We start from the raw sequence: 27201 nt of genomic DNA on the forward strand, positions 1-27201 counted from the left end.
ATCCTAACTGTAATCTCAGAATGTATATACCATTCACTGGACAAAGCGGGGAAGGATGGAGAGGTAGCTCTAGATATATCTAAGGCTTTTGACAGGGTATGGCATGAGGGTCTTCTCAACAAAATCAGATCATACGGCATCACTGGAAGAATACATAACATAATTATATCCTCCTAAGATAAGAGAAAAATCCAGATTGTCCTTGAGTGTCGTACATCTAAACAAATGCGAGAGTATCTCAGGGGTCTATCCTTGAACCTCTGTTATTCCTTATATTCATAAATGACCTCCCTGACAAAATTGTCTGTGAGATGGGTATGTATGCTGACGACACTACGCTCTATAACAGACACCACAGGAAAATAAATTAACACGTATCAAAAGAAATGGCAGAAACACTAGAGGAAAACCTCCGATCCGTAGTGGAATGGGGACAAAAATGGATGGTACATTCAATGCTGCCAAGACTAAACTTGTTTCCTTCAATAATTACAAGAAACAATAATTACAAGAAACCTTCCCTACCGCCAATAGCAATGTCCAATGACTCTTTATCTGAAAGTACATCTTTTAAACTCCTCGGCCTAACGTTCACAGAAAACATGAGTTGGAACAATTACATTGAGAACATTAGCATGACCACTACGAAGAAGGTGGGTTCTTTCTACCGTGCTAGAAAGCTATTAAAGCCTGAAAGTATCCTATACCTCTATAAGGCCACCATTCGCCCATGTATTGAGTATTGTTGTCATATTTGGGCTGGTGCATCTGCCACTAGTCTCTCGCTCCTAAAGAAGGTTCAAAAGAGAGTCGCCAATCTGATAGGTTCTGAACTGTCAGCTAAACTTCAGCCACTGTCACATCGACGAAATGTTGCATCCCTCTGCTTTTTCTACAAGTACTTTAACGGTGAATGCTCTGACGGACTGCAAACACTTGTACCCCCTTGACGTAAATACCCCCGACAAACCCGACAAGCAGCTAAATCCCACCCCTTCACAGTAGAGATCACGAGATGCAAGAGAGCCTTCTACTTCAGTAGTTTCCCAGAACAGCTAGACTGGAATTCCCTTCTGTGTCCCTGCTTTCCCGACTGTACTGACATGCAGAAGTTCAAGTGTAACGTTAACTGACATCTTGCTGCCCAACTTCCTACACAGTACTCCTGATACTTATGTCCCTGATACTATCTCCCTACAACAAAGTGGCAATGTGCCTTGTTTGGGGTGAAAACGCAATAAAACTTATATATATATATATATATATATATATATATATATATATATATATATATATATATAATTCAACAAATGTGTGTGGATATTTTTAACATGTCGCAAGTATATCTCAGATTAAACGATAACTTACTTGATACTATGTACTAACGCTTATATAACAGTAATTTGCTAACAACAAGTAGGTTTATTTGTAAACGTATCAGCAATTTTAACTTTTCATTAATAGTTTAAAAGGGCTAATTCTTCTTTATTCTTTGAAGTTGTTAAAAGAATTAAACATTTAAACAATCGAATAGAAAGTTATTTCTTTTAAATTCTTAGCAGATGTTCGTTTATTAAAACATGTGAAATATTTAATCTATTGACATGGAATCGCATTTTTAATGGTAATTAAAACATTAAATTGCCGTAACAAACATTAATTATAGTTTTAATTATACTAGCATAGTGACCCGATGTTGCCCGGGATAGAATGATGATCAACGAATATTTAACACTCTAATATTCTTATTGTCATCGAAACCGGTGAAATCGCACATTTTTCAATCAAATCGATTGATTGCCTGCTCTAGTTAGGGACTGATCGCGGTGCACCGGATGGAAGAACATATGCCTCTCACTATGACTTATTTCGCAATACATTGCTGTCTACATTGCACTGTAGAGAACCTACAATTGATTTATAAAATTATTTTTATATGGAATGGCTTGAATTAAAGTTTAAAATGCAAAATGTCAAGATTCACACTCCAACTTTGCTCTAAAAAGAAAGATTATTTTCAAACTCGCTCCTGTCATATGAAAGTACCTACTGTTGATTTTATATGCGGTCCAAATCACCTGTGTCTTCGTTCATCGAATTATTTCGATTATCGATTATCAATACTTATCAAAGCATTTCGATACAAAACCTATAGAAGAAACTGCCAGGCACATGAAGTTCCTTAGTCTGAAATTTCATAAAAATCGGTCCAGCCATTTTTGAGTTCATAAGGAACTCACAGACACACAAAGTTCCTTTTATATAATAGTGTATATATATATATATATACATATATATAACTACTTAATTTACTCACATAAATTAATATACGAAAGTATAAATTTTTGCGTAAACTTTAAGTATATACTTCAAAAGTGCTCAATACGTAGGTAGAGCTAGTTAGTAAGTTATAAAATATATATGGCGATTAAGCTACACTGAATATTCGGCGTTTCATCCACTCTAGGACTCTTCAGGCTTATGCGCATAAGCCTGAAGAGTCCTAGAGTGGATGAAACGCCGAATATTCAGTGTAGCTTAATCGCCATATATTTTATAACTTACTATATATATATATATATATATATATATATATATATATATATATGAGAAATGACGACCATCATTTTCTTAAACTTCTCAATGCAATAATAAAAAGTTGCTGAATTAAAGTTTTCCAAAATGTTATCTTTTAATGTGTAGTTAAATGTGTTGTTTAGTATTAGTTCAGAATCGGATGCTTCTTTGCTTTATGATTTGCTTGATGATAATTCTGTCTGTATTTTTATTGACTTTTAATGAATGACAATTACATTGAGTGTATACCTTTTAGATAAATCTCTATGCAATATAAATTTATGAATTAATTTAACGATAATAAAATATTAACAAATTATTTCTTTTTATATTAATAAACTAACACTGTTTTATAATGTTGTGATAGTGAGCTATTCTATTCTGTGACTATATATATATATATATATATATATATATATATATATATATATATATATATATATATATATATATACATAATGTTTAGAGAGGCCTACGACGAAGGAAGAGTAGTATTTCTGCACCATACTATTCTGTACTTCTGTAAAAAAAAAATACCATTATAAATATACCCCTGTGTTGTTTTATTTCTTGTCGGCCTTCCAAGATAACAACACGCTGTATGAAGATTATTACACAGATAATAAATCACAAATAATAAATAAATCATGAAACACTGTTTCAGGGATTTAAAAACAAAGCAGTCTATTAAATCATGGCTCCCCAGCAGTGTTGATCAAATACCACCTCCCTTTAAACACATAAACAAAATCATTTTAATACTGTATCTATTTTTTCCTCCAGATAAATTTAGATTAACCAATCCATGCCATTGAAATATTTCTTACACCCGTCCTTTCTCCATAAATTTATTGCCGATTTACAAAGTACAGTTTTCATCTTGTTTGGTTGATATATACTAACAGGCCGTCCGGCATTGCTCGATCGTAAAATATGTTTAAATACTGTATTTAAATTCATGCAGATTCGTATTTATTATTATAGAGCAGATTATCTATCGATTATTATATTGTATCCAATATATAGTAGTGATTTTAAAAGTACAAATATAAAACGGGTACCATTAGCTAGGATCGAAAACAAAACATATAGCTTTTCAGCCTTATCCGTTATTGCATGACTTAAATCTTTACACACACAAAAGATGCAAAAAATAACGGTGTCTATAAATGTATATATGCGCATGCATACAAGCGCCATAAATCGATCTACGCCTGCCAAGTACCAATTATTTTCGATTTTAATCTCTTAGCAGCTATTTTAGTGCCTAAAGATCAAATCAAATTTATTCCACATGTCGTTATATGTCAAGTTTCAAGTCTGTAAATCAAAAATTGACAGACGTGTTTAGTTAAGGTCGTTCCTTAGACAAACAGACACGGTTACTTATATATATATATATATATATATATATATATATATATATATATATATATAAATATATATATATATATATATATATATATATATTAGCAGGCTGCACGGCGTTTTCTGGTCGTAAAATAAGCTTAAATATGATATTTAATTTATGAAGATTTCGTATTCATAATTATAGAGACAAAACTCTATTGATAATTATATTGTACACAATATATAGCAGTGCCTCTTCAGTCGTAGAATACGATATAACGTTTTAACTCATGCAGATTTTGTATTTATTATTAGAGCCAATGTTCTATTTACTATTATATTGTACAGTTTTTTTGTGCTTACTCCTGCTAAAGTCGCTTTTTTTCAGTTTTAACTTTTTAGCGGCTATTTTTATCGATTAGGAACCAAATCGAATTTGTTCTACAGGTCCAAATCCCCTATATCAGGTTTCAAATAAATTCAAATATGTAGACCAACAATAATGAGAGAGAAGTATGACAGAAACCGTACAAACAGATACGTTCACTTTTACACACATATGTATATATATACATATATTTATATATATATATATATATATATATATATATATATATATATGCGTATATACTAGAGTGTGTCTATCCTTCTAATATGCACAATATAGAAAATATACGTAAATATAACTGTGCGTAACAGTAAAATGAAATCACCCAATTAGAAACCATAAAAAGGAATAATAAATTAATGAAAGTTTGTTTTTCAGAGAAATATGCAAATTAGTTAATATTTCTGAAGTTGTTGATATATTCATGACTGAGTATATAAAAGAGTTTGTTTAAATAATTTTTAAGTTAAAAAAATGTAGCGTAATTCAAATAAACTTCAGTAACGCAGTCGTCTATTTTTTCTCTATTCTCGGGCCCAGTAGATTGTACGTAGATACGGTCGCAAAGGAAAATGATAATTTCGATACAACATTTTCAAGTGCAAATTTGAGCTACAAATACATAAATCTATGTATGTGTGTTTGCAGGCGATGGATTTTCACAGGATCAGTATCGTTTTTAAGCTCGACCCTTCCGACGACAAATACCGAAAAATTGGTTAAAATATTAATTTCTTCCCCCTAAACTGGGCACTTTTCTACAGGGAGGGGTCGCTTTTTTGCTGATATTTTTAAAAGACATCCCCTCTTTTCGATTGTCTAGCCTTAATTTAAACCTACGTCACTTCCGATTTGGCGGTGGTCGTAACAGCAAATACGTCAGGTTTTTCCCCGTTCTTTTCCTCCTTTGCGATACGGGTTCGAGCCTACCTTTTTTTTCAACACACACCTTCAAACACCCGGGCAACGCCGGGCACGCATGCTAGAATATATATATATATATATATATATATATATATATATATATAAAAACGAAATCGAAAGTATTCCACAGGTCCAAATATCTTATATATCAATATCCTTGTCTAGCGACTAAAATTCAGATAAAAGTTTGGTAGAGAATTTCCGAAAACAGAGGAAAGGTTTATTATTGTAATAGTGTAAATGTTGAAAGGAATAATGAAAAGACTCAGAAACAGTGAGATGAATAATATATTAACAGAAATACAGACACGTATGTAAGTTGAGTTGGGACTCCGCTTAACTGGAGGATAAGTAATGTTACGACTCTTTCCCCCTAAGTCTTTGGGTCCAGACTAACTAGAAAGCAGAACCTGCTTACCGGAAATGATATCAGTAATAGTCACTGGTCAGAATGTGTAGGGACGCTGCCCAAACACCCTCTCCCAAGCTTTTTCTTCGTAAGAGCTATTAATATTTCTTTCGTTTATGATGCATCATTAGTGGATCGATGAGTTTTCTTTTTCGAACGGACTTTCGTTTTTCTGATGTTGATGGAAGAGGGTCCAGATCGAATGTCTCCAAAGTAGGAACGATCAGTGCTTCCCCCCAACGGTGGTGCGTCGTTGGTGTCGCTGGTGTCCCCCGAGCAACATCTTCTTTATTAATTCTGGAAGCATTTATGGGTATGTCTTGATTCTTGCACGATATATACCATGTCCCCAACTCTTTTACTGATAATACCAACATCACAGAATGAGATGTTACTATTGTAACTATTGACGAAAACCCTCTCAAAGAGGAACCGTTTACTTGTGGTTTTGTCTTATTTGGTAAGAGTTTGTTAAAAACGAACCTCACCTTTCGTGCGAACATAATTTCCGCTAGCGAGACTGCTGTTGGAATGTTCGGATTACATGTAATTTTGTACACGTGTAAGAACTATTAGAGGGCTTCATCTGTCAATGTACATTGAGTTTTATTCAATGCTCTTTAGTGTTTATCCACGAATCGTTCAGCCTGTCCATTCGAGCTTGGGTGATATTGGGTAATAGTAATGTGTTTGAGATGGAACGTATATCAAAAGCGTTTAATCTCTATAGATGTGAACTGGGTTCTGCTATCGTTCACGATACAGTCTACTACACGGAAACGTGCAAACAGTTAATGTAAGAAAATTATGTAGTGCCTTTTGCACCTTAATACCTCTAGTCACTTGGTGTAGTTATCGACTACGATTAAGTAATAGTTGTCATTAAGAGGACCTGCAAAGTCAATATGATTAAAACAGTCAAATGTTAAATTCGACACACTACTGCTAAATACTCTCTACTCCAAATCTCGACTGACAAAATTCAACTCTAGAACACAACGTATTGCTGACAACATCTGTCTACTCTGATATTTAATCCAATATCAAACAAATATCTCAAAGCATTTTTTTATATTTAACCGAAAGCATCTCATTTGCATGTTAGGTGACAATATCGCAAACATATAAAGAGAAAAGGCGATCTTTTTTTCATCATTCTTTTGGTCGATACAGAACTCTACAGACTGCACACACATTGCTTAAATGCTTAACTGAAAACTGTAAGTAATGGCTAACGATGATTTGTAACGTGAAAGTATTACCATATAAGTACCTATAAAATTTCGTTACCGCGAATATGATACTTAGAGGTTCTTTTGTAATTTGTGAATACTGTCTTTCGGCTGGCAATAGTGTCCTCGATGTATGGGCGATCGTTTTTTTTTGGTACAGTCGGGCATTAAGTGTAGCATACAAACATCAATACCATATCAGTTTGCGTCGCTCGCTACTATTATTTTCAGCTTTGAGTCATAATGTTTAAGAAAAAGATCGCGGATTTACTGACAATCACGATGTTGTCCAAGTAGGTACATGCGAAAGCGAGGTCGCCCAGCGTGGTATCCATGACCTGCTTGAAGGTCACAGGTTCGACCTTGACTGACGGTTAACCTCTCAAACTTGTAGAGCCCCTTGTTTGTATTGATGCAGGAGGGTTAAAGCATTTCTCCACGATGGAGATCTGTGGATACGCGTTACTCAAATCTACTTTAGAAAATATTGTACCACCATTGATTTTGTTGAATACCTCCTCTTATGTGGGGAGGGGATCGTGTCAATCCTTCAGAGCTGCATTCAGACTCGTGGAAAAATTCGCACAGACATGAATTTGATTGGTCTTTTTCATAAAGTATACGGTAAAGGAAGTTCATTCATTGGTGCTTACTTTCGATTGTACTCCGGCTATTACTAGCCGGTCCAGTTCCTTATCAATTTTTTCAACTGCCGCAAACTGGATGTTTCGCTTTTTCTTTAAGATGAGTAGCGCGTTTTCATTCAGCTCAAATGTGGCCTCGGTACATCTTCCTAGTCCCGCTGATAAAACTTCCGTAAATTGTTTCGTTAATCTGTCATTTAATTGCCCGAGCTGATTTGTTAGTTCTCATCATGGTTGGTTTCTTCAGCCATTAACATGTTTGTATGTTGATGATTGACAGGTCCGAACCGGAATCCAACTGTAAATCCACTTTCCTGTTGAGGATGTTAACAGTTACATATTTCTGCCGGTTCCTCTCTGAGTCAATGCCCGATCTCGCTAATCGTATCCTGTTATTATTTATGCTTTTTCTGCATTGCGTCCATTTGTGGCCTTTCTTACCACACTCATTGCATGTTTTATTTTTGTAAAAACGTTTTATAGACTAATGTTGTCCACCGCAACGACTGCACGAACTTTTGGGTGATTTCTTTGATTGTGCCTGGGTTGCCGTTTCTTTACTTGTTTTTTTCCTCCGCAGAAGTACTCCTTTAGTCTATAACTAGTCCTTCGTACTATGACACGCGTGACTCTTCGATGTTTCTCGAATTGTTGACTGCGCGTTGACTGCGCGTTGACAATCTTCTGCCAGTTTTTAGAGTATGAGACCTTGTTCGCGTTCGAGTTTTGAGAGAATGCGTCGTCTTATCTCTGCGTTTTTTTGTTGTTTTTTTTTGCCGAGACGAGACTCTGTGCATTTAAAATCGTCTGCTGATAGTTCAGCCCGACAAAAATCATCGCAATGGCGAGATAATCTTCGTCGATGCGCTTCGTCAGATTGAAGTACTTCTCTTGCTAAAAAGTGTCGTATTAGAGCCGAAAGCTAAGAGCTTGACCGCCTCGGAGAATTCTAGTTCGCTCGTCTTTCTGGGTAGTATATAGTCAACGAACTTACTGTGTTCTGTGATCTCTAGTTTCCTTAAGAGTAGGCGGATTTTTTCGCATTCCTTTATTCCTGGCAATCAATAATGAATAAGTCTTCGTATCTCCTATAAAAAGCGTCAAACGTCCTATCCTACTCTGGGACGTAGGTGAAATTTTCGATGAAATTCCATATGGTGATTTGGGAAGAGATGTGCTGTTATCACTGTGTTCCGTCGTATTCAACATTTTAAAAACAGACCCTCTTGTCCCTTCTGGTGACGTAACATTTTCTCGTCCGCTGTTGCTGCTTATCTTCTTGTTCCTCCAGTTGCCTTTGTCATATTTCTTCCATGTAAAACTACAGGAAAAGTTATTATTGTTGCTCAAACTGCTGTTGAAATTGCAGCTCAAGCTATGTTGTTCTTTTAAAATTTCCTCCGTTATTTTTCAACTTTATGTTTCATGTGGAATATCTTCTCGAATCGAACAACAAAAATTCCTTTATTTTCTTTCTTTCTCTCTTTTTTTTTTGTAACACTGGAAAAAACCCAGAGGAGAATAAAAAAAGGGCAATGTCCTTTCTCTTTTCCTTTTCAGTGTGTGTGTGAAGGCTGTAACTTTCTTTGTTTTCACTTGGAATTTTCAGGTTTAAACATTAACAGACAAAATACAAAGTGGGGAAAACTTTTTCCCAAAATTTTTACTGAGAAACAACATGATCTCTTGATGTTCTTAACAAAGGAAAGGAAAACGGAGAATATTTACATAAATGATAGCCATCGGCTAGCCCGTAAGAAATAAAATAATTTAATTTATTTTTCTGGTAACAAAACACAAAATTCTCTTTCAACGACAATCATAAAAATATTAGAGCCACTTCAAAACCCGAGGAGAAAAAAGTTATAGTTCAGATTCCTAGTTGTTTTTTCGATACAGAAAATAATTTGCATAACTTACCTGCCCAGTAAAATATTTTTTGTAATTAATTACCGTCAACGCAAACGCGTGAGCGAAATTGTCAACACTTTAAAAGTGGACAGATCTTAACGCCAACCGGGTTATCATTTAGTTAATTAATCGCATATTTTTTTTTCTAATTTTCGTCAATTATTTTTAGATTCGAATTTCGTCGTCGTCAGCTGTTGTGGTTTAAATGTTAAAAAAAATAACGGTAGGACTCAGAAACTAAAATGAATAAAATATATAAAAGTATGTTAGTTGCTCATCTGAAGGACAAGTAATGTTACGACTCTCTCCGTTTGAGTTTTGCGCCAAGACTGAATAAAAAGCAGAATCTGCTTACTGTAAATGACGTCAGGAAAAGTCCATTAAAAGAATCTGTAGGATGGAACCCCAACACACACACACACACACACATACATATATATATATATATATATAATTATATTTTATGGGTCTAGATAAAATGTTATGTAAATATATTCAGCATTTACTTCTGGAGTGCTCGATACGTACATAAAGCGAGGTAGTAAATACTGAGCTAGGTAGCAATTAAACAACACAAAATTTTCTCCTCATGGAATTGCATGGAATTTACGTTGCTTCGTGTTTTTTATATATCCCCGATGTACTCGGTTTATTAGTCAGTCAATCAGATTCTTATTCATACTCCATTTATTGTAGCTAGTGAGTGCGCGTCTGTTTTGGTTTTTTGTTTTTTCTCTAGCTAGGAGTTTTTTTTCTTTTCTTTGTGATCAGAGATTATCTAGTTAAAATTTTAGACGTTTATTTATATTGTATGTTAAACTAGAGTATTTTTATATGTATTTATTAATTATTATTATAATTATGATTATCATTTTTGGTATTGTTGTTATTATAAGTAGTAATAGCAGTCTATCATTTTGTCCGTAATCCTCATAAGAGTGAAACGCGGAAGATTCTGTGTAACTTGATTGACATATAAATTTTTAAAACTTTACTATATATATATATATATATATATATATATATATATATATATATATATATGAGTTTGCTAGAATCATTTTATCCTAAATGCTACACAATTATGCACGATGTATGAAATATGCATACATTGATCTGAGCGTAATAATTAAATGAAACCAATCATAGCCTTTAGTTTAAACCAATGAAACCAATCACAACCTTTAGTTGAAACTAATAAGAAACTATAAAAAATCAATAATTAATAAATTTTCGTTTTTATAAGAATATACGAATTAGTTAATCTTGATTTAGTCTCTCGCATATAAATGGCTGAATTAAGGAGATTTTTTTAATAATGTTATATAGGAAAAGTAGGCTGTTAATATCAATGTCAGAGCGAAGAAAAACTCAACTTTATGGTCATATAAATTGATATATATATATATATAAATGTGCTGGCAAGTTTTCATTTTAAATTCTATGCAAATATGAAGAATATCGAAACCATGCATAAATAGAATTCAACGTAATATATAATATATATATATATATATATATATAGTTACAATATCGATCATTGCACAGTGCTATAATAATAGGGTAATAGTTCAAATAACTCCAAAATATACTCTTTTTTTGTATGTTAATAAAAAAAGAATGCAGAGTCGAAATAGATTTGGATAAGATTTACTTGTAGGGCGTTCAGCCGTTATCATGTTGTTATTTTATTCTAGATTTCTCTTGATAATTATGATTTAGCATTACAATCGAGTCATGTTGCATCGAATACGCCGTTAAAAATAGTAAGAAACAGGTACCAAAATACTTCAATGTCATCAAAAGTATATTCATGTGCTAAAAATGTGTGAAGAGCTTACACAACCTAATTTTCTTTAATTATTTTATGAACCTTATGAAGAATTTTTAAATGCTCCAAATTTGCTCACTTTTTCAGAATTAATTTTAATTTATTGATGAATTCATGTAATCTAAGCATTGTTTAAATCTTATTAAAATAAACAAAAATCAGTTTCAAAGAATATTTAAAATTAACATTTATAATACGTATTTTTTTCAATTATCCGGACTATCATTATCATTTGGACTATTATTATCATCTGGGATGTTATTTTCACAGCGTTTTGACTTATATAACCTCTGACCTTCTTCAAACGAATGTTTACGATCTCTTGAATCTATGTATAGAATTCAGGAATTTCAAACTAAATAATCAATAGGCTAAATTGTTTCCATCCCGTTGTCCAGGACTACGCGTATTTATTAAATAAGTATTCTTAATATTATTCTGAGTATCGTCTGTGGTACGAGTTAAACTTCCAACCACCAGAAGAGTATAAATGAACCTGTGACGTAGTGGATAAGGCAATGCATACAATTAGTTTTACGTGACAGATTCCTGTTGGTTGAAGTTTTAATCTCAACTTTAAGTGATAGTATTTATGAATTATTTATATTTCGTTATATTGGTTTATTTTTATTAGTTATTAAATTAGTTTATCTTAAAAATTACTAACATTTATTTTATTAGTTATTTAATTAATTAGTTGATTGTTAAAACTACTATACAGATATATATATTATATATATATATATATTATATATATAATATATATATCATATATATATTATATATATAATATATATTAGTTAATTTTATTGGTTATTTAATTAGTCATCATTTAAATTAATTTATATCAGTTTATTTTTATTAATTATTTAATTCATCTTTTAAATTACTTTATATTAGCTTATATATGTATATGTATGTATATACACACACACACACACACACACACACACATATATATATATATATATATATATATATATATATATATGATGTTATTTGTTTTTGTTTTTGCGATACGTTTTGAATGAGTTCAATTATTTACGAAAGTGTATTTTTACCTAAATCCGAGTTGGGAATAATTTTCCCTTTAACCAATTTGGTACCCCCACATGGGGAGCGGTATATATAATATTTGTAAAATATATGTATCCATTGACACGTGTTTTCTCGTCTACGACTCATCAGAGTGGCTGAATCTAGCGAGATTCGAAATCGGGACCGGATATTTTAAAAATATTATATATATATATATATATATATATATATATATATATATATATATATATATATATATATACAAGCAAGTCGTCCAGCATTGCCCGGTCGTAAAATACACGGAAATATAGTATTTTGATTAAAACATTCCGTATATATTACTATGTTATATTGGACCGATTATATAGTAATAATTTAAAAAGTAAAAAAAGAAAAATGACTCGTACGCCACGACCGAGAATTGAAACTAAAACGTTTAGATTACGATTTACTTTTTCCTTTGACGTTAATGTCTTGGCTATGAAAATATGTTTGCTGCAAGGTTAAAAATTCGACCTTCAACTGGCAAATTCCATTTCTGTAATTTTTACATGTTTGCACCGATTTTCCCAGAATAAGATCCAAATATAAAGTTTTGCATGGGTTCTAATATCTTATATATTAAGTTTTATGTCTGCAGACCAAAAGCTCTAGGAGGAGTTTGGTAGGCAATTTTTTAAATATATATACGCATATATATATATATATATATATATATATATATATATATATATATATAAAGATGTTTGTTTTTACTATAAGCTTATTACGCAAATATTACACAAGTATAAATCATGTAGAATATCTGCATGAATATAATTACAGGTAATAATTAACTGAAAATGATCGTCCCATAAGAAAGCCGAAAAAATCAATAGGAAATTAATTAAAATCAATATTTAAAAGAATATGCAAATTAGCTAGATCTTTTACAGCTGAATGCAATTCCCTGACTAATATATAACAAAATTGTATTTTCTTTTCAAATAAATAGGAAAAAGGGGTCTTAATATTAATCTCAATGCACACACACACACACACATATATATATATATATATATATATATATATATATATATATATATATATACTACAGTATATAGCTACCATGCTTAACGGATGACACGGAATGTATATATTTATTGTTCAGTCGGTTGTAGCGGACGAGGAGAGACATTGAGGGTAAAAAATGCACGGACAGAAATTGAACTCTCGGATGTTCCTAACCAGTCATTTCCTGCTGATCTCATTTCGGACCCGTTAATATAAAATATTGGATACCCAAGCAGCCATACCTGCAACTCATATTCCAGCACTACTTTTGCATTTTATCTCATACGGTTGATTGATCCCATCTTTTAAATAAGGTACGTACGAACATGAGATGTCTTGGCATATTATTATATCAAAGATGGTTAAATGCAATTTTCCTCTCCGTGTTTTGTAAAAAGAGTATTCGTTTTTTCTTACTTTATATTTGACCGGAAATAACAAATAGAAGGATTTACTTTATTTTGGTGATAAGTGAAACATTGATTTTTACCAATAATTAAAGTTAAAATGTTTTCGTTAGAGATTTGCACTCAAATCCTTATAAGTGTAACGTAAGTATTCAGCTAAAAAGTTTAATTACGTTTTGGGAAAAGCGTTCAACTTATTTCAATTGCTTCCCAATTCCACTGAGCGATTTGCTGAAAAGTGTTTTCCGCAAAAACCTGTTAATTAGTTTGTCAGCCCCAGGGAAGAACCAAATAGGAAAGCGGGGAACAAAATGGCGCAAATGCTTGCTTTAAAATACATAATTCTAAATATTTCTAGAATTATTCTTTTAATATAAAAATTTAAAAAATCTTAGAAATGCACAAGAATTCCTCGATTTTTGTATTTAATAATTCAGTATTTATCTCATTAACATATAATGAACATTCTCAAATGATTACATTTTGTTAATCTTTTCTTAAGATGATTTTTGTTCAGCGTGTCATGTTTTTTGATTTTTAAATGATTATTTCATGTTCAGCAGCGTTTTAGCTTATAACATCATTGGATTGAAGAGCAGATAGTAGACATAGTGTGCCTATCAAATAACTGATGTAGCTCCAGTGATTGATTATAAAATTTCTCAGCCTGCTACGATCGTTTCTGCTAGCCACTCATTTCAAATCTCCATTGTAATTTTTCAGCTCACAGCTCATAACCTTCAAGTTATTCAAAGAACTTTGTATTATTTCCGAATTAAAAGCGTTAAAATTGGTTTGAATCATCAAAATGCAGGTCAATATTGCCGAATCCAGTTATCAAGCCTAATAACACTGCATACTAATAAACATATCTGTTGTAGTGCTATTAAATTATTCAAAGCTCTTTTAAAATAAAAGTATTTAAAAAAACATGGTCAAATTTGTTTCGTCCTCTATATATGCCATCGCCACTGCTGGTTTTGCACTAGTATGTGCAATATAAATTACAACTGCACCTTCATTTACACACATTCAATAAAGCAAATATTGACAATTTTTTCTTCTATTACACCGAATATTAAACATTTTCAATATAACCAATGTCAACCATTTCTTTTTCACTGAAGATCATATATTTCTTCGCTATATTAAACATAAACCATGTAGTTTTTAAGTAATAAAACACCAACCGTTTAATCTTCACTAAACTGAACAGTGATCATCTTTAAACTGTATGCAAACAATATATGAACAATTATTTTAATAAAATAAAATAGTAAACGTTTATTTGTCATTTTTTTCACGAAAAAAATTTATTACCGATTTCTATCTTACTATGCTGAAATTAACTATTTCTTTTTCTTTAAACGGAGCAATAAAACATTATTTCCAACGAAACAGAACATTAATCATTGTTTTGTGACTATACCTAATATTATCCATGTAGTTTTTCAAAACACAATAACGCACAAACGTCGCAGTAAGTGGCGCCACACTTTATTTATCTCCCTTTGATGCCAGCTGACGGCCGGATCTGTCTTATAAACAGGGATTCACTGACTTTGTTACATGTCTTCTCTCTTACGACTTCCGCAAATAACCTCAGCCAGCCCGTCTACATCTCCCTATTTTGTCTGACGAACGTCATTACCATGTTTCGCACACACAAAAGCGCATATTGTGCATAATCACGAGTCCTGAATCTAAATTAAATGGTTTCTGGTTCGCCTCAGCGGGCAGACAGTTTCCTTACAGCGGGCAGACAGTTTCCTTACAGAGGGCAGACAGTTTCCTTACAGCGGGCAGACAGTTTCCTTACAGAGGGCAGACAGTTTCCTTACAGCGGGCAGACAGTTTCCTTACAGCGGGCATAACTAACTGTGATCGTTTATCTCTTGGTATCTCCACACTGTTATCACGGATTACCAGTAAATGCATATGTCTTAAGACAAGTCAATCAAGCAAAATTAAACAAATGTTAAATTTTATTTTACACTAAGCTGAACGTTAACTAGTTTTACCGTAAATAATATTTAAAAAAATAGAACGTAATATTTCATTGCACATTTTTGTACAAGCCGTTTGTCATACTCTATTTTAATAAATGGTCGCATTTTGGGAAAGTTCAATTTAACTAATTATCTACTGAGTTATTCTATGTACACGCTCGGAATATGAGAATCTTTAAAGAAATGGTATCCTGGCACAGCGGTCAAAACTTTCAAACTGAGATTCAGGCTGGGTTGCTCTGATGTAGCCTTACTTAATCTTAGGTGAAACCTCAAGTATTAACTTTTAGTTCGGAAGAAGAGTTCGTTTATTGTAGATCTCATGAAGAGCTTCTACCAGAGAATGCTGACAAATACATTTTCGGCTTTATTTATTTATTTTTTTTCACAACCAGGGTTCTACTCGGAGAACTAGTTCTTTCAACATTTGTTCATGTTTTGCTGCAGTGGAAAGCTGTTATTCCCTCTCCCTAGGAAGTCGAGTGTTCATAAACCATATTGACTGTTTTCAATTGCGAAACCTCTTGTAGCAATCACAACCATTAATATTTATTTTATGATGTGAAGATATTATCCGACTAGATAATTTTGTCACACTCATACAACTAGCTGACTTCTAGGGTGCATTAATTTCATCCGTTTTCTGTAGGACTACTTCAAACCCATTTGAGAATCGTACCAGTCACCGGAGAATGGTTTCTAGAAAGTTATGGGTAAACACTTTCTCTCTCATACCTCTCTTCACTGAATCCTCGAATAATGGCTGATTTTCTGCATTTTTAAAATGTTATACTCGAAGACTTTCAGCAACCACAAAGACTTTATACTTTTATTCCTGTTTTCGCTTGGATATTGTACAACTTTCACTAATCTTCAACCAACTGTGTCTAGAACTATAATAAATACAATTCGTCGTTTATTTATCAAAAGACGTTTAATATTATAGGAGTACTAACAGGCCGCTCAGTTTTGCTTAATCGTAAAATACGTTTTAATTAATGTTATGTTTTAATTAATGTAGAATTCTTATTTATTATAAGCAGAAATACCGTAGATATTACACATAACGTTAAATTCCTTTAAAAAGTGAAAGAAAAAAGGAAGAAACTGAGACATGTGTTATGAAAAGGGACAGACCTCAGTAAGTAAGAAATCAAACCTAGAGAAGTTTGAAAATGATATTTGGAAAAGGTTAAAATCGAACCCAGTAGGAAAGTGCTAAACGGTAATAGATATTTAATCCCAGAAATGCAGTCGAGTGTTCATTCTTTTAGAAATAACTGAATATTAAATATGTCAGTTAAAAAAATAAAGAATACGTGTTTAGAAATGATTATATACAAAATAGGTTAAAAAACATACAATTCAATTTAGGAATTTCTTTTGTTTACCAAAGGAGTGTAGGTGCATGTGCAAAGCGCACATGTAATTTGAAATGTAAGGGAGTCACATTGGTTGAATACACCTCTGTCGTCATCAGGAAAGAAGATTCTCAATATATTGAGACAAGGTTCGAAGTTAGTTAGAGTTGGAGTGAGAGAGAGAGAGAGAAGCAACTCAGTTAAAGCTGAGGTCTCTGCGAGGCGTAGGGGCAAGGAAGAGAGACCATGTAGCCATACAAGCTTGAATTCCGGAGTCATCACTCAACCGGCTGGATGAATAAAGAATCACCATCACATTGTAAACTGTTTGTCTGTCGTCATTCCACCAACTGAAAATGTATTTTGTCAATCATGTTAAAAAAAACTATTTGTAAAAAAACTATCATCATCATCATCATCATCATCATCATCATCATCATCATCATCATCATCATCATCATCGAGATGCACTCAGTGTTGCATTATATCTCTCAGCTCCGTAATAATATGAAGTCCCTTAGAATCATCACAATCGTTGTGATATAAACAGTATATAAATGGCATTATGATCTTCAGTTCTGAGTCCCCGTCATATGTTGTCCCAATATGAACGCTAACCCGACTACACAACACATGTGTATGCAAGTATTATTTTTTTCGAAATAGTTGACTTCTTGTAAGTAAAAAAAATACTCGAGCTGAGATCAAAACCAAAGCCTACAAACAGTTACTTAAGTACGATAACCATTACGCCAGCTTGTCACGTTTTTTAATAAGTGTTTTCTAAGCTACTTATTCTTAACAAAAGAATCATTCATGTAACCATTCATGCATGAGCAATTGTGAAACACTTGACAAACAGATACAAATCTGATGACCCCCCCCCCCTCCACATAACAATTTTTAATTTTGATTCTTAACAGTTCTTTTTTGGATGAAAACCAATCAAAAAATGTCGAGTCTGTAAATCAAAAATTTGTCGAATCTATAAATTGAGAAGGATCCTCACACATTCTCACTTTTATAGATTTATAGATTATAGGAGTTGTTATTTAAAGCCTACGCTAAGATTATCTATAAGGCAATGGTTGTCTAGATCGACTAGAACTTTAGCATCGATCAGGCAATGCACAGCGTGATATCGTGAGGTATTGTAAGCATTCTCGAGATTAGATTTAATTCCTGAAAACAAGATTAGCCATACGCTGTTATTAGTTATAGCTTTTGATATTAAATACAGAACAATGAAATGCTTTGTGAATACCAAATTGTCATTGATTCAAGAGACGTCATTATGATTAACGTAAGGATGCGTTTAAGAATGAACTCCGGATATTAAACAGCAACAACAGTTTGTTCCGGAAGGAATTGTGCATTAGAAATGGCAAATTGTTTTCGTTAACGTAAAACACGACAATGATCACGTAAAAAAATAAAATCACTGAATATTTTGAATGAGATGGTATTTAGTACGGTCACTTATTTATTCACCATTGATAATTCAAATGTTAAAATTTTATTATATGTTTGATTTGGTAATGTTTACCAGATTTACTTTTGAAAAGCAACAAATATTATTGACCACAAAATTTTCCCACGTTTGCTGCATAGTACAAAAAATTAGAAAGATTGACGCAAAAACAAGAAATCTAGAAATATGTGTGGCCGTTGCATGACTATAATATAATAATGGAGTTTAAGCGCGATGTATAGTCTACTTATCTATATGAAGTATCTGTTATAATAGTATATTTTCTAGCGATTCTTTTTTCTTCGACTGATGGATTGTCTACTTGTCTATCATATAAAAAGCAAACTTGTGTTCGTATGTCCAGCTAAAACTTAAAAGATGCACAACAAACATCCACAAAATTGATATTTCTTTAATCAACGTAACTCCGGAAGTATAGTATCTAGAATTTAAAGAAAAATATCCATTATTTGGGAATCAAATAGACTTTTCATTATTTAATTTTATCAAGGCATACACGCATCTTTTAAAATTATCATGTCTGTTTTCCCTCCACTAATGTAAAGGAAGTAACTCTGATTTTTTCACAACGTTACTTGTTTTACGCCTACTCAAGTTATGTGTGCATGTACAGAGAAAGGAATAGGCTTGAAGAAGATAAGTGAGGATCGGGAAAACGGGTAAGAAGAAAAGGGAGATGAACAGAAGATTTATTACATATTTTCCCCGGGAAATGCGGGGTAGTCCTGCTAATCTGCATATAAACATAGAAATGTGTTATGCCTAATTGCGACACCTATTGTACAATATTTATTGGAGACAAGTAACCAAGCACAAATTACGATATTACCAAAGATGAAAGCGATTTCATATTTGTTTCTAACGCTACTATTACATAATGATCGCAATAGATTCTATTGAATTTGAACTCAGAATAAAAAAATGTTATAGTTTATCCCGTCGGACAACCCATTTAGTTCGTTTTTTAATTTTTTGAATCAAAAAAGGATCAGTTGATTATAAAAAAGACAGCATAAAAATAGCAAATTTCTGTTCGATATGTCTCTCTCCTTCTTGCTACAACTACAGGTGAAATAGTATTACTATTTGTCGTGATATTTTATTTTATTTTTCTCGACTGCTTCAATTTTTATTCTTCTCTTTCTTTATTATTTTTTATTAGAACACGCAAAAATTGTTCGAGCATAATCCCAAAATATTAGATTATATTAGCATGTATCTGGTGTGATGCAAATATAAAAGAAAAGACTTTAGGGAAATAAACTGTAACTAAGTTTTAGTGTAACGACATCTATTAGGCTAATAGCACATAAATTGTTTTCTATTTTACCAATAGCTGTACAAAGTATAGCGTCATACATTTTCAACCCTTAATAATGCACAATTGAACGAAACATCCGATATGATTTGAACCCAGGATCACCGTTTCTATATTCTGCAATGGTATATATTAAGCCAACTGATTATACACTTTCTTCTATTCGAACACATATTTTGTCTTTCCTCTGCTGTAGTTACATTTCCTTTCTCTTATGCATAATGTGTTTTCATAACGAATTATTTTTGGTGTGTCGATTTAACATTTAAATGTACGTATAGTATTCGCATTCTTAATTTGATTTGTTTTCTCCTGATTGTTTATATTCTTTCATGCGTTGGACGTTTTTCTGATTCCTTACGCCAATTCGAGCGTGCTATGTCGTTTGTTTAAATATTACATATATTGAAGAAAGGATTATAGCTTTTTCTTTGCAGTATTTTTTACTAATACTGCATCCATTACTTCGAGTTATGTATGTTTGCTATTCGATCTTACTGTCGTTATTATATTATTAGATTAACCTTTTATCTGGCACCGTTAAAATGCATTTTAACAAAGGAATGATATTTTTAAAGGTCAGTCTGTTAATAATTGACATTTTAAAATCTTAGAATAGAAAGCCTCCCATGTTTATATAATTTTAGAAGAACCTATTCTTATGTGAGTTCCTATTTACTTGCCCCCTTCTAGGAAAAAGTTAGAGATATAGTCTGGTTTTAATGAGGGAAAAATATATATATGAAAAGGAACACTTGTGATTTTGATAGAGATAAAGATTAAAATTGCCCCAGTCTAGAAGGATTTTTTAACTGGCAAGGATAAATCAGATAAAATGTAATATCATAACAGCTACTACACTTTACTCCTAGCTAAAAGATTAATACATATAAAATATTAAATCACAGCTTTTTAAGAATAATTCATTCGCTGTTACTATTATGACATTAAAAAAGTGTATGCACTGATATCAAGTTTTCCGTTTACCGGGAAAAATGGTAAGATTATTCTATTAAATATTTGACTCATGATCTAATCCTACATAATTTTAATATTATCTTAAAATGGAGTATTACTATCACATTTGGCGATGTAACACTCCTCGTTGCATATTTATCTTTCCTTGATAGGGTACAAAATTGACTTCACAATCTAGTGGTTGATGATCTTTACAACCCCTTCTTCCGAAGAGACGATTACTTTATTGTTATTTCCATAGAAGGTGTTCGGCTAAACTCCTCTAATATTGTAAAACATTCACAGCAAGAACTTGCCTTATTATCACAGATTCATATAGTATTCTTCCCTATGCCTAACATCGAAAGGAAGTGCGATGAAAAAAGTTTTTCTAAGAACTTCGTATTTGTAAAGCATATTGTCGCGTGAATGCTTCTCTGAGCATTCAGCATTCTTTTCAAATCCAATATTAACAAAACACTTGTCATAAAGCGACCTCATAAGTTCGCAACATTTTATTATTGCATTCATTAATTCTAATTAGCACGTAGAAATCTTCATCACCCAACGCACAATACATCCATTAACTTTTATTCTCGAGTTGATTTTGGCCTTGATAAATGAAGGCTTATTAGTGAACCTAAACTATTCGATTCATATAACATTATTCATCTCATGATTTTTTTCAAGTATTTTATTATGTTTAATGTGGGAATTTAGTCAGATAAAAGTTAATATAAGGTTTGTCCTATTTAAGAAGTTATAAACTGAGTTTCACATTTAACTGTACTCCAAAGGTTTTGCATTCTTAGTTTCTAGTTATTTCCTCTATAATATCAACAGCTTTTTTCGATGTTTAATAACTTTCCCCAATAATGGAACCACTTCTTATGATCTGTAGAAAATTCAGAAACAAATGCACACGAATCTCTCAGAATAAAAAGTAATATTTACCATTGATAAAAAGAAGTAATTTACACCGGCAAAATGAAATATTGCTTGTTTTACTGGTACGACTCCTGTCTTTGTAGCTCTTTAACTTATCCTGATAAAAATAGGAGAATATGCTTTTGGAACGACTCTCGTATATTTAAGGTGAAAAATGTATGTAAACATTAACTATTTTGCGTACTATTCCAAATAGTTTTGTTTTTCAGTCTTCAGAACACCAGGAATCTTTATCTGAGGACTTTTATGAATTAATTCGCACATTCCGTTTTTCTTTTCTTTTCTTCTTGCGCTCTGATCATTAATTACTTTCAATAAAAAATACATTTTAGTAAAACAATAAGTATTTTTATACCCCTAAAAGTTATAAATTGTCTGGGAATTTATACCAAACTATCAACACCGAATAAACCCTGTTGACAGACGAATTAGTTCGTACTTTTATTTTTAAAGATAGAAATAAATATGAATGGTTTCAGATTTTTAATAAGGAAAGTGTTTTTAGGGGCAAGTTAACGTGAAAATATACAATCTGTATTATTTACTATTGATAACAATATTTCTTTTAAAATTAAATACCTGTCTTGATGAATACTATTATAAATAAGTAATTTCATTTTCCTGTAAAAAAGTATCATTGTCAACTAAATGTCATTTAAATCAAACGAATCTTTTCTTTTTTTATTGAAAATTCTATCAATTTAGTTCTTTTTAGAACAAGAAATATTATCAGTTTTCTTAACGTAAAAAATTGTCTTCAAATACATAAAACTAGTGGAACTTATTTGCAAATGTGTCTATGTTTTTCTTAGCCTGTCTATCCATTTAACTTTTTATCGGAACCTGCTCAATTGACCTGGCTTAAATTTTGTATGGACACTTATTATATCGTATCCGTCAACTAGGGATTAACAGGGATTAGTATTTAATGCAAACGTGAGCACAAATTTAACGATATTCATTTATCAGTTTTGCATAAAGCACCCATTCTAAGTCGAGGGCTCATCTTTTATTCGTCTTTAACCGGCTAAAAAAATCTTTATTTAAAATTGTACTTTTTTAGTGGACATGGTGACATGACTTAAAATTGGATCAATTCACTTCCATGTAAAGTTAAAACTGCATTTTATCTTAGAATAATTACCAATCACAAATTTTGCTGAAAAGTGGATCTATTTTTGCATTTTTATTAATAGTGAAAACTAGGGCTAGGACAACAGCATAGTCTTTTTCTTGTTTTGACTCACGAGTGTATATCCCTTGATATTTTATATGCTTTTATACAGAGTGTTGTGGTTCTCGGTTGATTAACTGTGTCTTACTGTATCAGATACATACTCGAAAGTCAAAACAATGAAAATAATATGCTGTTGTCATAGCCCTAGTGATAACGCAGTATGAAAATGGGATGCCTTTTTATTGTATTACCATTATTATTATTATTATTATTATTATTATTATTATTATTATTATTATTATTATCATCATCATTATTATTACCATTGATTATTATTATTATTACCATTGATTATTATTATTATTTTTATTATTACCATTGATTATTATTATTATTATTATTATTATTATTATTATTACCATTTATTATTATTATTATTATTATTATTATTATTATTATTATTATTATTATTATTATTACCATTGATTATTGTATTACTATTGTCATTGTTAAGACAGTTTTATATTATCTCCTCTTTGCGTAATAGTTTTATACTTAATTCTGTTTCTTGTTTTTCTTTTAGGCCAAGCTTATCTTGCCCGATGATTCCCAGAACTGAAGAGACGTTCAATTCGCCAGCTTTACAATATCTTCTCCCAGTCCGCACGAACTGCTTCTAATCAGATCCACACACACACACACACACACACACACACACACACACACACATACACACACATACATTAAACATATGTGACTAACTGTAGTAAAAGGAAATTTGCGAGCAGAAAAATAAAAATCAATGATCCATGTTTTTAATAAAAGGCCATATTGGAAAACAATACCCCAGGCCACATAAAAACGAAAACAAGTAAAAAATTCCAAAATCGCCAGAAAAGTTACGAAGAAAAACATCGCAAAAACTTAGAAAAATAAAGAAGTGTCTTCAAAATTTGACTGGGAAAAGAAATAATCGATAAACGATAATTTGCAGAAAATTAATTAAAATCGTTTTTTGTTATTGTTTTTTAATGAAGCAAGAAGAATAAATACCATGGCAATATTAAAATATTGTTTTGTCTTATTTTATTATTATTTTGTATTCATAAAATTATGTCAGCATATGTACTAATATTGATAGAAGTCTATTAAAATTGTTATCCTGGTTTTCGACTTGAACGCTGTGATTATGTAATATTTCAATTGAAATAAAACTGTTATCGCTGTAAGTTGAAAGAATAATGCGTTTTGTAAGAAGATGACAAATGTATTGATGCAATAGTCATAGAGATAGAAATGAGCAAACTGACGAACAGACGGAATGACAGCAAGTCGTTCCTTTTCCTGTATTTTTCATAAGTAGTGTATTTCTGTACACAATTTTATAAAATAGCTTTCCTAAACTAATATATAAAGTAAAGTAACAACGTATTACTTAACAACGGATAATTTAGCATATTGTCTGATGAAAAGATTTTTATTAAGAGAATGTCTCGTCAATGATTTACAACAAATATTAGCCTGTTTTCATAAACACAAAAATTCTATTTTAGAATCGATTTATCCATTTTTCGAGCAAATCCTGATCAACATTTTATATAAATCATAAATCGAGTTAAAAGATTATTTAATAATCGATAATTAAACAACATATAATTCAACAACAGATGATTTTATAAAGGATAGCTTACAGTTAATTAACTAACAGATAATTCGACAACAGAGATAGCAGATAATTTAATAAGAGCTGATTTAATAAAAGATTATATACAAACGATAATTTAACAAAAGATAATCGAAGAATAAAGAATTAACTAACAGATAATTTTATAAACTATTTTTATAACAGATAATTTTATAAAACTATTTCCATAACAGATAATTTTATAAAACTATTTTTATAACAGATAATTTTATAAAAATATTTTTATAACTGATAATTTTATAAAACTATTTTTATAACAGATAATTTTATAAAAAATATTTTTATAACAGATAATTTTATAAAAATATTTTTATAACAGATAATTTTATAAAAACATTTTTATAACAGATAATTTAACAAATTATTTAACAACGGTAATTAGACAACAGATAATTTAACAAAATATAATTTTAAAATAAAAAATAACTAACAGATACTTTTATAAAATAATTTTATAACAGATAAAATGCATAGCAAATAATTTAACAACGGATTATTTAACAATAGATAATTTAACATGTGATAATTAAAAAACGGAAAATTTTACAATAAATATTTAACATATTATTTAACAACAGATAATTTGACAACATATTATTTAACAACAGATAATTTGACAACAGATAATTTACCAGCAAATTATTTAGCATCACATAATTTTACAATAAATAAGTTAACAATTGACAACGCAAGCAGTAACAAATAATTTAATAACAGATAATTTAACAATATGGAACTTAGCAATAGATAATTTAACAATAAATAATTTAAGAATAGATAAATAAATAATATATAATGTAATAATCTATTATTTTATGACAAATAATTTAACAGATTATTTAACAACGTATTACTAAACAACGGATAATTTAGCAATATATAATTTAATAATAGGTGTATCCACAACAGAAGAGTTTATAATAAATAACTTTACAATAGGTAATTTAAGATGAGATAATTTAACAATAAAAATTCAACAGAAGATAATTTAACAACAGATGCTTTTACAACAAATAATTTTGCAATAAATAATGTAACAACAGATTATATAACAATAGTTTATTTCATTATCATTATTTTAACAATTAAAATTTTAACAACAGGTAATTTTACAACAGATAATTTAGTAACAGAAAATTATATAAAAGTGAATTTTCTGTGAGATAATTAAGAAGTAATTAAACAACATATAATTTATAAACAAATATTTAAGACATAATTTAATAATTTAATTAGTTGACCAATAATTCACTAACAGATAATTTATTGAAATTATTTAATAGCAGATAATTAAATAGATTATTCAATAACAGATAATTAAATAGCATGTGAAGTATTAACAGATAAATTAATTGAATATAGGTTGTAACAGATCATCTAAAAAGTGATAATTTACAAACATATAATATATCAACAAATAATTAACCAACAAGTAATTTAAGAAGATATAATTTTATAACATTATTTATGGACAAATAAATAGATGACAGATAATTTTTTAACTTAATTAAAGAAAGATAATTAATAACAGATAATTAATTGATACTAATAGATATGTCTGATGTCATTTAGTGAAAAAGGAAAGGATATCTTAATTTCTCTTTTTTGTTTTCTTTTCCTCTCTTCTTTTGTTGTTGACGACATTCTATTTTAAGATGACAATGAATGTGAGGAAAACAAGGCAATTATAATAGCGTTACTTTTGCCCTTCCTTGCCTCCCTCTCTATAATCATTCGGTTAAAGCGTTTTAATTACAATTTGTGATGTCGAATCACACTGGGGCATAATTATTGATATTCTGATTTGGTTAAAAACATGAACTTTGACATTTCAAATTACAATATTCTTCTGTAATTTACAGAAATTACAACACCAGGCGATGTCGGGTATCTTTGCTAGTTAAAGATAAAAATGACGTCAATCATTTTAATCAATGAACGTCAACAACAGACATATTGAAAGTGTCAAAAAGTCACGATGAGAGAAGAAGAGATAAGAAGCTAGTAAATCATCCTACATATCCCCATTATCATTATCACACCATATACAAAAATCCTTTTGGACTAATGTTTGATGTATATAATCAACTGATGTTGTATATTGATAAGTAGTAATAGATTTTCCAAATTAAGTGTCGATAAAATTCTGTATAATCGATGGGTGATAATAGACGAGGCATAGCCTCAGAGTTAACGGTCTCTTCTAGGCAGAAAGTCAAATAGAATGACCTGCGTAAGCAAGACAATGGTAAAATGGAAGGAAACATTAATGGTAAAAGTTCCTTCCTTTTAACAACTATGAGAAACCTTTTCAACTTTCGAATGTCATGGTCGATGGCATACTTCCCAAGCGTCCAACGTTTAATCTCTAGGGACTGATTTTCTAAGCCTGATTAATTTTAATTGGTACATAGAAGATGCTGCATGGCTACAACAAAAATGGTAGGTTTCCTCTACTTAATTAGAAAAC

At 30.9% G+C, this 27201-nt stretch overlaps 1 protein-coding gene across 1 annotated transcript in view; it reads left to right on the forward strand.

Annotated features, from left to right (window-relative positions):
* The window catches only part of LOC145292034 (uncharacterized), a 172139-nt gene extending 148044 nt beyond the window's left edge, over window positions 1-24095 (forward strand). The window contains exon 4 of the mRNA XM_080138058.1: window positions 23610-24095. Coding sequence (XP_079994184.1) covers window positions 23610-23645 — 36 coding nt within the window. The 3' untranslated portion in view covers window positions 23646-24095. The remainder of the gene's footprint in view (window positions 1-23609) is intronic.
* Window positions 24096-27201: the final 3106 nt, after the last annotated feature.

The sequence above is a fragment of the Euprymna scolopes genome, chromosome 13, assembly GCF_053919585.1.
Source record: "Euprymna scolopes isolate OS-2025 chromosome 13, ASM5391958v1, whole genome shotgun sequence".
NCBI classification, from domain to species: domain Eukaryota; kingdom Metazoa; phylum Mollusca; class Cephalopoda; order Sepiida; family Sepiolidae; genus Euprymna; species Euprymna scolopes.